At 40.3% G+C, this 17791-nt stretch overlaps 1 protein-coding gene across 1 annotated transcript in view; it reads right to left on the bottom strand.

The window, feature by feature from the left end:
* Positions 1–14006, bottom strand: part of LOC128636416 (chondroadherin-like protein) — a 52826-nt gene extending 38820 nt beyond the window's left edge. Inside the window, exons 1-2 of the mRNA XM_053689432.1 lie at positions 13956–14006; positions 7135–7223 (exon numbers count right to left, since the gene is read on the bottom strand). Of these exons, the coding sequence (XP_053545407.1) occupies positions 7135–7223; positions 13956–14006 (140 nt within the window). The remainder of the gene's footprint in view (positions 1–7134; positions 7224–13955) is intronic.
* Positions 14007–17791: the final 3785 nt, after the last annotated feature.

The raw sequence follows: 17791 nt of genomic DNA, 5'->3' as shown, positions 1-17791 counted from the left end.
TCACACTATATTATGGTAAAGGTCTCTCTATACAGCAGTATATCTCATGTCCCTTTAATCTCGCACTATATTATGGTAAAGGTCTCTCTATATAGCAGTATATCTCATGTCCCTTTAATCTCACACTATATTATAGTAAAGGTCTCTCTATACAGCAGTATATCTCATGTCCCTTTAATCTCGCACTATATTATAGTAAAGGTCTCTCTGTACAGCAGTATATCTCATGTCCCTTTAATCTCGCACTATATTATAGTAAAGGTCTCTCTATACAGCAGTATATCTCATGTCCCTTTAATCTCGCACTATATTATGGTAAAGGTCTCTCTATACAGCAGTATATCTCTTGTCCCTTTAATCTCGCACTATATTATAGTAAAGGTCTCTCTATACAGCAGTATATCTCATGTCCCTTTAATCTCGCACTATATTATGGTAAAGGTCTCTCTATACAGCAGTATATCTCTTGTCCCTTTAATCTCGCACTATATTATAGTAAAGGTTTCTCTATACAGCAGTATATCTCATGTCCCTTTAATCTCGCACTATATTATAGTAAAGGTCTCTCTATACAGCAGTATATCTCATGTCCCTTTAATCTCGCACTATATTATGGTAAAGGTCTCTCTATACAGCAGTATATCTCTTGTCCCTTTAATCTCGCACTATATTATAGTAAAGGTCTCTCTATACAGCAGTATATCTCATGTCCCTTTAATCTCGCACTATATTATGGTAAAGGTCTCTCTATACAGCAGTATATCTCTTGTCCCTTTAATCTCGCACTATATTATGGTAAAGGTCTCTCTATACAGCAGTATATCTCATGTCCCTTTAATCTCACACTATATTATAGTAAAGGTCTCTCTATACAGCAGTATATCTCATGTCCCTTTTAATCTCACACTATATTATAGTAACGGTCTCTCTATACAGCAGTATATCTCATGTCCCTTTAATCTCACACTATATTATAGTAAAGGTCTCTCTATACAGCAGTATATCTCATGTCCCTTTAATCTCACACTATATTATGGTACAGGTCTCTCTATACAGCAGTATATCTCATGTCCCTTTAATCTCGCACTATATTATGGTAAAGGTCTCTCTATACAGCAGTATATCTCAGGTCCCTTTAATCTCGCACTATATTATAGTAAAGGTCTCTCTATATAGCAATATATCTCATGTCCCTTTAATCTCGCACTATATTATGGTAAAGGTCTCTCTATATAGCAATATATCTCATGTCCCTTTAATCTAACACTATATTATAGTAAACGTCTCTCTATATAGCAATATATCTCATGTCCCTTTAATCTCGCACTATATTATGGTAAAGGTCTCTCTATATAGCAATATATCTCATGTCCCTTTAATCTCGCACTATATTATGGTAAAGGTCTCTCTATATAGCAGTATATCTCATGTCCCTTTAATCTCACACTATATTATGGTAAAGGTCTCTCTATACAGCAGTATATCTCATGTCCCTTTAATCTCGCACTATATTATGGTAAAGGTCTCTCTATACAGCAGTATATCTCATGTCCCTTTAATCTCGCACTATATTATAGTAAAGGTCTCTCTATACAGCAGTATATCTCATGTCCCTTTAATCTCGCACTATATTATAGTAAAGGTCTCTCTATACAGCAGTATATCTCATGTCCCTTTAATCTCGCACTATATTGTAGTAAAGGTCTCTCTATATAGCAGTATATCTCATGTCCCTTTACTCTCGCACTATATTATAGTAATGGTCTCTCTATATAGCAGTATATCTCATGTCCCTTTAATCTCGCACTATATTATGGTAAAGGTCTCTCTATATAGCAGTATATCTCATGTCCCTTTACTCTCGCACTATATTATAGTAAAGGTCTCTCTATACAGCAGTATATCTCATGTCCCTTTAATCTCACACTATATTATAGTAATGGTCTCTCTATACAGCAGTATATCTCATGTCCCTTTAATCTCGCACTATATTATAGTAACGGTCTCTCTATACAGCAGTATATCTCATGTCCCTTTAATCTCGCACTATATTATGGTAAAGGCCTCTCTATACAGCAGTATATCTCATGTCCCTTTAATCTCGCACTATATTATGGTAAAGGTCTCTCTATATAGCAATATATCTCATGTCCCTTTAATCTCGCACTATATTATGGTAAAGGTCTCTCTATATAGGAGTAAATCTCACGTCCCTTTAATCTCGCACTATATTATGGTAAAGGTCTCTCTATACAGCAGTATATCTCATGTCCCTTTAATTTCACACTATATTATGGTAAAGGTCTCTCTATACAGCAGTATATCTCATGTCCCTTTAATTTCACACTATATTATGGTAAAGGTCTCTCTATACAGCAGTATATCTCATGTCCCTTTAATCTCACACTATATTATGGTAAAGGTCTCTCTATACAGCAGTATATATTAAGTCCCTTTAATCTCGCACTATATTATAGTAAAGATCTCTCTATACAGCAGTATATCTCATGTCCCTTTAATCTCACACTATATTATGGTAAAGGTCTCTCTATACAGCAGTATATCTCATGTCCCTTTAATCTCACACTATATTATGGTAAAGATCTCTCTATACAGCAGTATATCTAATGTTCCTTTAATCTCACACTATATTATAGTAAAGGTCTCTCTATACAGCAGTATATCTCATGTCCCTTTAATCTCGCACTATATTATAGTAAAGGTCTCTCTACACAGCAGTATATCTCATGTCCCTTTAATCTCACACTATATTATAGTAACGGTCTCTCTATACAGCAGTATATCTCATGTCCCTTTAATCTCACACTATATTATAGTAAAGGTCTCTCTATACAGCAGTATATCTCATGTCCCTTTAATCTCACACTATATTATAGTAAAGGTCTCTCTATTCAGCAGTATATCTCATGTCCCTTTAATCTCCCACTATATTATAGAAACGGTCTCTCTATACAGCAGTATATCTCATGTCCCTTTAATCTCGCACTATATTATAGTAAAGGTCTCTCTATATAGCAGTATATCTCATGTCCCTTTAATCTCGCACTATATTATAGTAAAGGTCTCTCTATATAGCAGTATATCTCATGTCCCTTTACTCTCGCACTATATTATAGTAAAGGTCTCTCTATACAGCAGTATATCTCATGTCCCTTTAATCTCACACTATATTATAGTAAAGGTCTCTCTATTCAGCAGTATATCTCATGTCCCTTTAATCTCACACTATATTATGGTAAAGGTCTCTCTATAAAGCAGTATATCTCATGTCCCTTTAATCTCGCACTATATTATAGTAAAGATCTCTCTATACAGCAGTATATCTCATGTCCCTTTAATCTCGCACTATATTATGGTAAAGGTCTCTCTATACAGCAGTATATCTCATGTCCCTTTAATCTCACACTATATTATGTTAAAGGTTTCTCTATACAGCAGTATATCTCATGTCCCTTTAATCTCGCACTATATTATAGTAAAGATCTCTCTATACAGCAGTATATCTCATGTCCCTTTAATCTCGCACTATATTATAGTAACGGTCTCTCTATACAGCAGTATATCTCATGTCCCTTTAATCTCGCACTATATTATAGTAAAGGTCTCTCTATATAGCAGTATATCTCATGTCCCTTTAATCTCGCACTATATTATAGTAAAGGTCTCTCTATACAGCAGTATATCTCATGTCCCTTTAATCTCACACTATATTATAGTAATGGTCTCTCTATATAGCAGTATATCTCATGTCCCTTTACTCTCGCACTATATTATAGTAAAGGTCTCTCTATACAGCAGTATATCTCATGTCCCTTTAATCTCGCACTATATTATAGTAAAGGTCTCTCTATACAGCAGTATATCTCATGTCCCTTTAATCTCGCACTATATTATAGTAAAGGTCTCTCTATACAGCAGTATATCTCATGTCCCTTTAATCTCGCACTATATTATAGTAATGGTCTCTCTATACAGCAGTATATCTCATGTCCCTTTACTCTCGCACTATATTATGGTAAAGTCTCTCTATACAGCAGTATATCTCATGTCCCTTTAATCTCACACTATATTATGGTAAAGGTCTCTCTATACAGCAGTATTCTATCTCATCTGCTAATAAGATGTCAGAGAACACTTTCTTATTCAGATAAAGAAATGTATACGGCAGCCATGTATGCGCTTATATACAAACCCAGAGCATTCTCACCCCACTGGCTCATTACGTGTCACCTCACCGTGCAAGTGCCACTAATCAAGTGAATGGCATACTTATTTATACACAGACACATAATGTACAGGTCTTACACATAGAGGACGGAACTAGACAGCCGAAGTGCAGGAGTAGAGTCTGAAAGACCTGCCACCTGGGCAGTTATGTGTTACGCATGCTGCAGGGCAAGCAGAGGACCATCAGGCTATCACCTGGGCAGTTATAAGTTACGCATGCTGCAGGGCAAGCAGAGGACCATCAGGCTATCACCTGGGCAGTTATAAGTTACGCATGCTGCAGGGCAAGCAGAGGACCATCAGGCTATCACCTGGGCAGTTATAAGTTACGCATGCTGCAGGGCAAGCAGAGGACCATAGGGCTGCCACCTGGGCAGTTATGTGTTACGCATGCTGCAGGGCAAGCAGAGGACCATCAGGCTATCACCTGGGCAGTTATAAGTTACGCATGCTGCAGGGCAAGCAGAGGACCATCAGGCTATCACCTGGGCAGTTATAAGTTACGCATGCTGCAGGGCAAGCAGAGGACCATAGGGCTGCCACCTGGGCAGTTATGTGTTACGCATGCTGCAGGGCAAGCAGAGGACCATCAGGCTATCACCTGGGCAGTTATAAGTTACGCATGCTGCAGGGCAAGCAGAGGACCATAGGGCTATCACCTGGGCAGTTATGAGTTACGCATGCTGCAGGGCAAGCAGAGGACCATCGGGCTATCACCTGGGCAGTTATGATTTACGCATGCTGCAGGGTAAGCAGAGGACCATAGGGCTGCCACCTGGGCAGTTATGAGTTACGCATGCTGCAGGGCAAGCAGAGGACCATCGGGCTATCACCTGGGCAGTTATGATTTACGCATGCTGCAGGGTAAGCAGAGGACCATAGGGCTGCCACCTGGGCAGTTATGAGTTACACATGTTGCAGGGCAAGCAGATGACCATAGAGCTGCCACCTGGACAGTTATGAGTTACGCATGCTGCAGGGCAAGCAGAGGACCATAGGGCTGCCACCTGGGCCGTTATAAGTTATGCATGCTGCAGGGCAAGCAGAGGACAATCGGGCTATCACCTGGGCAGTTATAAGTTACGCATGCTGCAGGGCAAGCAGAGGACCATAGGGCTGCCACCTGGGCAGTTATGAGTTACGCATGCTGCAGGGCAAGCAGAGGACCATAGGGCTGCCACCTGGGCAGTTATGAGTTACGCATGCTGCAGGGCAAGCAGAGGACCATAGGGCTGCCACCTGGGCAGTTATGAGTTACGCATGCTGCAGGGCAAGCAGAGGACCATCGGGCTATCACCTGGGCAGTTATGAGTTATGCATGCTGCAGGGCAAGCAGAGGACCATAGGGCTGCCACCTGGGCAGTTATGAGTTACGCATGCTGCAGGGCAAGCAGAGGACCATAGGGCTATCGCCTGGGCAGTTATGAGTTACGCATGCTGCAGGGCAAGTAGAGGACCATAGGGCTGCCACCTGGGCAGTTATGAGTTACGCATGCTGCAGGGCAAGCAGAGGACCATCGGGCTATCACCTGGGCAGTTATGAGTTATGCATGCTGCAGGGCAAGCAGAGGACCATAGGGCTGCCACCTGGGCAGTTATGAGTTACGCATGCTGCAGGGCAAGCAGAGGACCATAGGGCTATCGCCTGGGCAGTTATGAGTTACGCATGCTGCAGGGCAAGTAGAGGACCATAGGGCTGCCACCTGGGCAGTTATGAGTTACGCATGCTGCAGGGCAAGTAGAGGACCATAGGGCTGCCACCTGGGCAGTTATGGGTTATGCATGCTGCAGGGCAAGCAGAGGACCCTGTATTGTTCCTCTGGACATTACATGAATAGAGGATCCTCCTTGCAGCGTTATTATTTTTATTATTATCAGGTATTTGATTCCGCAGGCTGTGTAAGTTGTAACTCATAGCCCTTCACCTAATGTTGTACAACTCTGCACCATATATTAGATGCTGCATAAGTGACAATACAAAGGCATAATAGCAACTCACATCTATATTCATTCCAATGCACTACTGGGAGCTAGCTGCTGATTAGTGGCTGCACATATAAGCCTCTTGTCATTGGCTCACTAGATGTTTTCAGCTAGCTCCCAGTAGTGCATTACTGATCCTGAGGCTACCTAGGTATGCTTTTCATCAAGAGATAGCAAGAGAATTAAGTACTTTGCCATAAGAAGTAAATTGTGAAATTGTTTAAAATAGAATGTTCTATCTGAATCCAATTTACTTCTATTATATAATTTGCTTCATCTTCTTGATATCCTTTGTTGAAACTAATATCTAAATAGGCTTAGTAGCTGCTGATTGTTCACTGCACATAGATGCCTTGCGTGATTGGCTTACTCATGTGAATTGCTATTTCTTCAACAAAGGATATCTAAAGAATGAAGCAAATTAGATAATAGAAGTAAATTGGAATGTTGTTTAAAATGTAATTCTCTATCTGAAGCATGCAGGTTCAATGACTTTACTGTCCCTTTAATTATTTTCATGTATTTGCTGCTAAGAGACATAATGGCACGATAAAGATCATGATGTAATGCACTAGCGCATGTTACTATTGCACAACAATTTGTAGATAAATGTTTAGCCCTTGCAAAGAGCTTAAACACAGAGTTAAATGCTGATCCCAATCGGCTCACAGGTTATACACATAGATAAAGTAATCTAGAGAGCAGAAATGCACTACTGAGCACATTTGGTGAGTCACTGACAAGAGGAATATGCGTATAGCCACCAATCAGCAGCTAGCTCCCAGTAGTGCATTTCTGCCCCTGAGCCTACCAAGTTATGCTTTTTCAACAAACAATACCAAAACAAATAATCACATTTAAGGTCAGTTACTGTAATAAAGCCCCTCATTATTGCCCACTTGCCTGAGTCCTGGCTGCTGATCCGAGCTGCTGATCCGGGGGTCTGTAGAATCCAGTCTGGCTGAGTTTTCCTGTAAAATTCCTCGATGGAACTGGAAAAGGAAGAGGAAAACGCATGGACTCGAGCAGATACCTTTCCTGCTATTGTCAGAGCTTCTGATCAGTGAGTGAAAGTGTCAGGAAAGGAAGATTTGTTTTTTTTCCCTGTCCTGCTGCTGAGTTAACGGTTTTATATCTGACTGAAGTTTTACTTTATTTCCCAGGTTTAATCCTTGTGGGTACGTTCTATTCTGATTGTAAAAACTCCACTACTTTTTAGTTGAGACATTTGTAGAAGAAGGGGGTAACAAGCTAATAAACTGTTATACTGGCAGGATCCAGCCTTGCTTGTAATCTCTTATAAAAAGTATATGCAAGATCAGACAACTGCAACACACTACAAAGTGCAAAGCGACTTATTTCAGTCCTTTCGCCACCAATCAGCAGGCTGACTCCTAAGCTTATATTCCTGCTTTACAAATAAAGATACCAAGAGATTGATGAAAAATTGATAACAGGAGTAAATTAGAACGTTGCTTAAAATTGCTGCTCTATATGAATCATGAAAGAAAAAAACAGGGTTTTATATCATTTTAAGCTGCCATTAACATCTGCAATACTTTGCATGAGGACAATACAACAGCGAATCGCCAGTTCATTATAAAAAACGTTCAGCAGCTTTGTGTAGGATTTTAAAAATAGCTTTTAACTCTTGAACACCCACTTTCACCTGTTTCAAAATTGTGTATCTTTTTTTTTTTATTGTCTTTTATTGGTCTTTTCGTGTGTGTAAGTTAACATTGTGTTAACGCTTCCATCTAACGTCGGATTTCTCAAAAAATCGCACCATAACAATTTCAACAATTAAGATTAGCCATTTGTTTTTGTTTTTAATATGTTAAATTTATATGTAATATTTAGTGCTGCCCCATAGAAAAAAAATTGCTGTTTTTTTTAAAATGTATTTCTTTATTTAGATATCACAGAGGAAATGCACTTACAATCAACAGAATTGTTCAAGCCACGGCCCACATGAGTACAATACTATGAAGTTGCAGAAGGATAACAATGAAGTCGCTAGATGACTTTATATATAATCTTTTGCATCATCTGTTGCAGTTTTGAACATAAGAAAAAACAAAATAATTGAACAAAAACAAAATTAATTATGAAAGTTGAAAAGCCAGTTCTGTGCTCTGCGGGCCATTGGTGTGGTCTCACGAAGGGTCATGTACCATTTTCTTTCTGTTATAATAAATGTGCTTTTGCAAAAAGGGGCTAGAATTCTGTTCCAAACAGCATTAGGCAAGCTCAGAATTATTTAATTTGTTTGTCAATGTCCCCTTTCACGTCAGCCACAACAGTTGGGAGTGTACAGCAGTCCGTAAGGCAGAGTAAGGGGAAGGTCTGTTGTGTTTCATGAAGCGAAATCTAAGTTGTCTTGCTAGAAGGATCTCTAGGTGTATAATGTGGCTAGAGTCTTTTTTAAAACGGTCTTGTTCTAGGAATTAAATCTGGTTTAGTGTCAGTACTATTTTGTACATGTTTGGCTTTGCTGCAACACAAGCGGACAGCTCCAGCTACTTGCTATTTTAATAAATGCACTGCTTCTCAATGCTTTTCAATAGCAGTCACATGACTGGAAAAAAGGTTGTTATTCTGAAACGGTGTAAATTGAACCGTTGTAAAACGAGGGCCACCTGTATTTACAAATCCTGGAAAGCCAGTAGGAAATTTTCCCCCAATATCTTTTAAACTTGGGACAATGCCATACGAGATGTATAATGTCAGGGGAAGCTATTTGACACTTACTACAAATATCTTTTGGGGCCCATTTGGCACGTAAGCCTGGAGTAATGTAAATTAGGCGCATTAACCTAGTGTGGGATTCCTTTAGATTAGCTGACAGTGTTACTGTGTGGACTCTTGAAAAACTCGTTATAGTTCCATTTGTCTTCTAGTTTTTGTATAGCAGTATAGAGTGTTCATAGTGGGTTACTATAAGGGAATAAATATGACAGATGGAATGTATGCCTTGGCGTGCTAGTGTGCAAAGGGAGGTAATGTTAGTGTTAGACCAGCAGTCAAGGCCTTGCACTAGAAGCAAAGTGATGTAATGTCTGCTTTGGAAGTGGAAAAATTACTTTTATTTTTACACAAAACAAGCGGCAACGACCACCCATAAAATTAGGCAGAACATAGCCAAAAAGATAGAACGGCCACATCGAATCATGAATGAGTTTCGCCCACTTATGAATATTCATTTTTCTACATTAATAAAAACATTGCATGCGCACTTGGTCTTTAAAACCATAGCAGCCATCTTTGTTGATACGAAATTTGCATGCACATTATCTTTTGAAAATGTTATTACAGCAGCGCTCATTAGTTAGTCTTTTATTTACTTCCTCATAAATTCCTGTGCCCCGAACATTGACATCCATATGTCTGCTCTTTATCCAGCACTTGGATAGTGACGTGCCTCAGGAGAGAGGGGAACCAATATGCGCATGCGCTGGCAAAAAAGGCTTCCAATACACATGGGCCGCCATGATGTTTCTACCTAGGTAGCACATTGTTACAGGACCGGCATAATGAGGTAAATTGTGGGTTTGATGGATTACTACATTTTAAAGAGAAATTACAGAAAAACAGCAGCAACGCTTTAATAAGTACCTATTACAAATATGTTCTATTTAAAGAAGTTTTCAAACAGAAAAAGAACATTTTCGATTTTCCTATCCCCTTAAGAATATAACTCCAATCTGCCTGCGGCAGCACTGAATATTACATATAACAATACATTTTTAAATCTGGTTTAGTGTCAGTACTATTTTGTACAGGTAGCCCTCAGTTTACGCCGGGGTTAGGTTCCAGAAGGAATGGTTGTAAATCGAAACTGTTGTAAATTGAAACCCAGTTTATAATGTAAGTCAATGGGAAGTGAGGGAGTTAGGTTCCAGGCCCCCCTCAAAATTGTCATAAGTAACACCTAATAGATTATTTTTAAAGCTTTGAAATGAAGACTTTAAATGCTAAACAGCATTATAAACCTAATAAACTAATCACAACACAGAATATATAATTAAACTAAGTTAAATAAACAAAAACATTTGCTAAACAGCATTATAAATCTAATAAAATAATCACACAACACAGACTTCACTTGCATTTTTCTGCAAACAGTTCTTTCTATCACTGCAGAAATAGATTTGCAGAGTTACCGATGTAGTACTCTGTGGCCTTCTCTGCATCAGACAGCGGTGTTACTGATCGTTGGTGGGTGGGAGTGTAATGAGGGAGGCGGTGGGCGACCCATCGCTGGAAGGGGCGAGAGGAGGGTGGGACCGCTACACAATGCAACACTTAAGTGGAAAAAAAAAGAGCCGGGAGGAAGGGCAATGACGGGGGATCCTATGTGGAATCCATTGAGGTAAAGGGATTTGGGGGGGCAGCTACACTACAGAAAAAATAGTTTATGTATTTATTTTTTTTAAAGTATAAATTGAGGCAAACTGGGTACTGCAGACAGCTGCCAGTACCTAAGATGGCAGCAAATAGGTAGAGGGGGGAGGGTAAGAGATCTGTTTGTGGGGGATCAGGGAGGTTGGGGGGTAAGGGGGGATCCAACACTGCAGGAAATATAAAAAAAGCAGCCTTTTATTTTAGTAATGGCATATTTTCTGCCAGTACTTAAGGTGGGGAAGGGACGAGAGCTGTTTTAAAGGGATTATGTGGGGGGATCAGGGGGTGGGATGTGTCAGGTGGGAGGCTGATCTCTACACTAAAGCTAAAATTAACCCTACAAGCTACCTAATTAACCCCTTCACGGCTGGGTATAATACAAGTGTGGTGCGCAGTGGCATTTAGCGGCCTTCTAATTACCAAAAAGCAATGCCAAAACCATATATGTCTGCTATTTCTGAACAAAGGGGATTGCAATTAATTTAAGTGAAAAACTTAAAATTATGAAAAAGTTAACTTTTTTTTATTTGATCGCATTTGACAGTGAAATGGTGGCATGAAATATACCAAAATGGGCCTAGATCAATACTTTGGGTTGTCTGCTAAAATATATATATATAGTTTTGATAGGTAAATATAAAAAAGGCTCTGTTTAAATGTAGTGATGGCAAAAATGCTCTGGTCTTTTGAGGAAGTTTTTGTCTAAAATGCCCAGTCCTTAAGGGGTAAAAAAAGAGAAAAGCTTGCATTGTTTGCAAATTTTAAGATCTGAATGGAACAGAGTCCTTAAAGTAAAAGTAAATCCTACCGTTTTACAAACGCTAGGATTTACTATTGAAACAAATAAAGGGCACTTTCATTCATAAGACACTTCATGTAGAAGGCTCCTTTGTTTGATTCAACCGATCGCCGCTCTTAGCTCCTACAGCAGCGCATGGCTAAAAACAAATTTGGCTAAGAGGTGACGTTTTCACCTCTTAGCCAATAGACGTGCGGTAAATCAGGCTTGGCGCCCATGGGAGCAGAATTTACCGCACGGCTATTGGCTAAGAGGAGAAAACGTAACCTCTTAGCCAAAACATTTTTAGCCATGGGCTGCTGTAGCAGCTAAAAACGGCGATCGGTTGAATCAAATAAACTAGCATTCTACATGAAGTATCTTGTACTTCATGAATGAAAGTCCCATTTATTTGTTTCAATAGTAAATCCTAGCATTTGTAAAACGCTAGGATTGACTTTCACTTTAACCCCTTCAGGACGCAGGCAAATGTCCATAATTAAAATGTTAACATCTGTGAAGACAGGATGTCACATAAACGTCACTGCGATCACATGACTCCAACTTTTTGACTTTTATTATTTTCTATGGGACCCCAGTTGCTGGTAATGATAGAAAAAGCACCATCAGAAACAGTCCATAAGCGTAATGTCTTCCAGCAGAATTTTTTTTTCGTTTTGCTACCTCGGGTAAAACCATTTATGACCATACACAGTATATACATAAACACACACATATATAATAAAATGTATGCTTACCTGATAAATTTCTTTCTTTCCAGACATGGAGAGTCCACAACGTCATTCCAATTACTAGTGGAATATTCAACTCCTGGCCAGCAGGAAGAGGCAAAGAGCACCCCAGCAAAGCTGTTAAGTGTAACTTCCCATACTCATAATCCCCCAGTCATTCAGCCAAAGGAAAATAGAAAAAGAAGAAACACAAGGGTGAGTAGGTGCCTGAGGTTTACTCAAAAAACTACTGAATTATAATTAAAGAGGGAGGGGTCATGGACTCTCCATGTCCGTAAAGAAAGAAATTTATCAGGTAAGCATACATTTTATTTTCTTTCCTAAGACATGGAGAGTCCACAACATCATTCCAATTACTAGTGGGAACCAGTACCCAAGCTAGAGGACACGGAATGAACAGGGAGGGAGAAAAAGGCAGGAGGACCTAAACAGAAGGCACCACCGCTTGAAGAACCTTTCTCTCAAGAGAAGCCTCGGCCGAGGAAAAAGTATCAAATTTGTAGAATTTGGAAAAAGTATGCAGAGAGGACCAAGTTGCAGCCTTGCAAATCTGTTTCACAGAAGCTTCATTTTTGAAAGTCCAAGAAGAGGAGACAGCCCTAGTGGAATGAGCCGTAATTCTCTCAGGAGTCTGCTGTCCAGCAGTCTCAGAAGCCAAACGAATCAAACTTCTCAACCAGAGAGACAGAGTAGTAGAAGTGGCCTTCGGGCCCTTACGCTTTCCAGAGAAAACAAACGGGGCAAAAAATTGTCAAAAATCCTTTGTAGCTTGTAAATAAAATTTTAGAGAGCGCACAACATCCAAGTTATGCAAAAGACGTTCCTTATGAGAAGAAGGATTAGGACAAAAAGAAGGGACAACAATTTCCTGATTAATGTTTCGATCCGACACGACCTAATTTAGTGCAAAGGACAGTCTTATCTGCATGAAAGATAAGACATGGGGAATCACATTGCAGAGCTGAAAGCTCAGAATCTCTGCAAGCGGAATAAATAGCAAGCAGAAACAAAACCTTCCAAGATAACAATTTTATATCAACAACATGCTTTGGCTCAAACGGATCCTGCTGCAAAACTAAGAACTAGATTAAAAGGACAGTCTAGGCCAAAAAAAACTTTCATGATTCAGATAGAGCATGTAATTTTAAACAATTTTCCATTTTACTTTTATCACCAATTTTGCTTTGTTCTTTGGTAATCTTAGTTGAAAGCTTAACCTAGCTTAGACTTTGAAGCCCACCTCTTTCAGATTGCATTTTAACAGTTTTTCACCAATAGAGGGTGTTAGTTCACATATTTCATATAGATAACACTGTGCTCGTGCACGTGAAGATATCTGGGAGCAGGCACTGATTGGCTAGACTGCAAGTCTGTCAAAAGAACTGAAAAAAGGGCAGTTTGCAGAGGCTTAGATACAAGATAATCACAGAGGTTTAAAGTATTTTATTATAACTGTGTTGGTTATGCAAAACTGGGAAATGGGTAATAAAGGGATTATCTATCTTTTAAAGCAATAAAAATTCTGGTGTAGATTGTTCCTTTAAGGCTCCAAGGAGGAGCAACCGGTTTAAACACAGGCCTGATTCTAACCAGAGCCTGAACAAAGGCTTGAACATCTGGAAAGTCTGCCAGACGTTTGTGCAAAAGGATAGATAATGCATAAATCTGACCCTTCAAAGTACTGACTGACAAACCCTTCTCTGGGCCATCCTGAAGAAAAGACAAAATCCAGGGAATCCTGACCTGGCTCCAGGAGAAACCCTTAGATTCGCACCAATAAAGATATTTACCCATATCTTATGGTAGATTTTGCGAGTAACAGGGTTACGAGCCTGAAGCATAGTATCAATGACCGCCTCCGAAAAACTATACCTAGACAGAACTAGACATTCAATCTCCAAGCAGTCAGCTTCAGAGAATCCAGGTTTGGATGGAGGAAAGGACGCTGAATTAGAAGGTCCTTCCTCAGAGGTAACCTCCAAGGAGGTAGAGATGACATCCTTACTAGATCTGCGAACCAAATCCTGTAAGGCCATGCAGGAGCTATTAAGATTACCAATGCTCTCTCCTGTTTGATACGAGCAATGACTCGTGGAAGAAGAGCAAACAGAGGAATTAGATATGCCAGAGAGAACATCAAAGGAACCACTAGAGCATCTATTAGAACAACCTGAGGATCTCTTGACCTTGAACCATACTTTGGAGCCTTGGCATTTTGACGGGACGCCATCAGATCCAACTCTGTTATCTGAGAGAACACTTCCGGATGGAGAGCCCACTCCCCTGGATGAAAGGTCTGTCTGCTCAGAAAATCTACCTCCCAATTGTCCACTCCTGGAATGTAGATGGCAGACAGGAGACAATTATGATCTTCCGTCCACTGCATAATGCGAGTCACCTCCTTTATGGCTAAGGAACTCTGAGTCCCTCCCTGGTGGTTGATGTAAGCCACTGATGTGATGTTGTCCGATTGGAATCTGATAAACCTGACTAAAGACAGTTGAGGCCACGCTGATAGGGCACTGAAGATAGCTCTCAACTCCGAGATGTGTATGGGAAGAAAAGACTCTTCCTGAGACCACAGGTCCTGAGCCTTCAGAAAACCCCAGCTCCCCAGCCTAACACGCTAGTCCCCATAGTCACAATCACCCAGGAAGGTCTCAGGAAACAAGTGCCCAGAGACAGATGATCCTGAGAAATCCACCACAAGAGTCTCTTGTTAGGGGGTCCAGATTTATCCTCTGCAACAAATCTGAATGGTCTCCGTTCCATTGACGGAGCATAAAAAGCTGCAGCGGTCACAGATGGAACCGAGCAAAAGGAATGATGTCCATTGAGGCCACCATCAGACTAATCACCTCCATGCATTGAGCCACTGATGGGCAAAAGGCAGACTGGAGGGAAAGGCAGGAAGTAAGAAGCTTGGATCTTCTGACCTTTGTCAGGAAGATCTTCATGGACAGGGAATCTATTATTGTCTCTAGGAAACAAACTCTTGTAGTTGGAACAAGATAACATTTTTCAAGATTCACCTTCCACCGGTGGGAACGTAGAAAAGACAACAACATCTCTGTATAAGATTTTGCTAGTTGAAAAGATGACGCCTGAACCAAGATGTCGTCTAGATAAGGTGCCACAGCAATTGCCTGGGATCTGACCACTGCCAATAGCGCCCCAGAACCTTTGTGAATATTCTGGGAGCCGTGGCCAGACCAAACAGAAGTGCAACAAACTGAAAATGCTTGTCCAGAAAGGCAAACCTCAGAAACTGGTGATGATCCCTGTGAATGGGAACATGAAGGTATGCGTCCTTCAAATCTATGGTCGTCATGAACTGACCTTCTTGTACCAATGGAAGAATGGAACGGATAGTTTCCATCTTGAAGGACCGAACCCTGAGGAATTTGTTGAGACAGTTTAGATCTAGGATAGCACGAAAAGTTCCCTCTTTTTTGGGAACCACAAATAGATTTGAATAGAATTGTAGACCCTGTTCCTTTAGAGGGACTGGTACAATAACTCCCAGGGAGTATAGGTCATAAACTCTATCCAGCTTAGAATATTTTGTGGGGTTGACAGCAACCGAAGGTTCAGAGTCATCCAAAGTAGCTAGGACTTCCTTCAGAAGTAACTGGAGGTTTTCAAGCTTAAATCTAAAATTAACCTCTTCAGATTCTGAAGATTTTTCTGCTAAAGTGTCAGAGTCTGAGATTTAACCTTCAGAAGCTACTGAAGTATTTTCCTCATCAGACAAAATAGAAATGGCAGACTTAGGGCTCGCTTCCATTGAGTCGTTATTCAGTTTGCGTGCACTCACAAACCATTAAATATGCTGTCGAAAGCAATATCGTTTATCGACTGTTTCCAATGGCGCGTTATACCTCAATATCGGCAGCCGGACTTCGGCTGCCGAAAAGATCTTCGCGTCCCATAGAAAGTAATAGAAGCCGTTAATCGATAAATTATACCAGGTTTCCAATGAAAGCGCTAACCGTTAATACACTGTCGGAGGCTGTCGATACATTGAGAAATATTACCCCCAGCTCAACTAGGTGTAAAGGAGGAAAAAGAGCTTTTTTGAGGCCTGTTTCTCATTGAAATTGCAAATCCAAAAGAAATTATGAGTGTTTCAATGTACAAATAACATTATATATGCTACATTTATTGGTCCTATGTATAGGAATATTTGCACCCATGTTGTCATAGAAATATCAATATGTATGTACAGGCATACCCCGCTTTACGGACCTTCACTTTACAGACACTCGCGAGTACGTACATAGCTATTACGGACCCTCTCTTTACGGACACTCGCGAGAACGGACAAAACCCGCCCCTGCGCACATGAAACAGTTAGTCTCTATGGTTCAGGAAGAGGTTGCCGCGCGCCAGGAAGAGGTGGGGTTTCCGCTCACTGTGTAGAAGCCGCGCACTTTGCAAGTAAAAAAGTGAAGTTAAAAAGTGAATCGTGTATAGAAGATTCCTGCACCCAAATTGCTATTTTATTCCTGCCATAATACTGCACTGTACCACTACTTGAACTTAGAACTTTGGGGAACATATACAGTACTGTATACAGTACACGTACAGTACTGATTGTAACACGCTTGGCACACAGTACAAATGTACCTTTACCTAGAGCTGATAATGGCAGATAAAAAGAAATGCCGTAAATCTATTACCTTGGATATGAAGCTTAAAATTATTAGATTGTATGATGAAGGTGCAATTCAAGCTGAAATAGGCCAAAAGCTAGGCTTCACTAGGACCACAATTAACACAGTCATGAAGAACAGAGAAAAAAATTGTTGCAGAAGTTAAAAGTGCTACACCTGTTAACACCACAACAATTCGAAAAAGAGATAGCATTGTTGCAGACATGGAGCGACTCTTAATACTTTGGATTGAAAATCAGACAACACGCCATGTTCCTGTAAACCAGGCAGTTATACAAAGTAAAGCCTTAAGCTTATTCAATGACCTGAAGGCTAAGAAAGGTGAAGCAGCAAAGGATGCTGAATTTGTTGCAAGCCATGGATGGTTTGATAGGTTTAAGAAGAGGTCTAATCTACATAACATCAAAGTACAAGGAGAGGCAGCTGCTGCAGATACTGAGGCTGCAGAAAGGTATCCAAGTGAATTTGCAAAAATTATTGAAGATGGAGGCTACTCCATGGATCAAATGTTTAATGTGGATGAGACTGGTCTATTCTGGAAGAAGATGCCTGCAAGAACCTTCATTGCAAGACAGGAAAAATCAATGCCAGGCTACAAGCCAGCTAAAGATAGAATAACCCTTCTGTTAGGTGGCAATGCTTCTGGTACCTTAAAGCTAAATCCTTTGTTTATTTACCGTTTTCGAAATCCAAGAGCTTTGAAGAACTACATTAAAACTAGACTTCCAGTGCATTGGAGGGCAAATAAAAAAGCATGGGTAACTGCAGCCCTTTTTGAGGATTGGTTTGACACCTGCTTTGTTCCAGAGGTGAAAGCTTATTGCAAGGACAATAATATCCCTTTCAAGATTTTGCTGCTTGTTGATAATGCTCCTGGACACCCTTGAACGCTAGATGAGCTCAACCCTAACATTAGAATGGAATTCCTACCACCAAATACCACCTCATTA

The sequence above is a fragment of the Bombina bombina genome, chromosome 7, assembly GCF_027579735.1.
Source record: "Bombina bombina isolate aBomBom1 chromosome 7, aBomBom1.pri, whole genome shotgun sequence".
In the NCBI taxonomy this organism is placed as follows: domain Eukaryota; kingdom Metazoa; phylum Chordata; class Amphibia; order Anura; family Bombinatoridae; genus Bombina; species Bombina bombina.
This window is presented reverse-complemented; position numbering and strand designations above follow the sequence as displayed.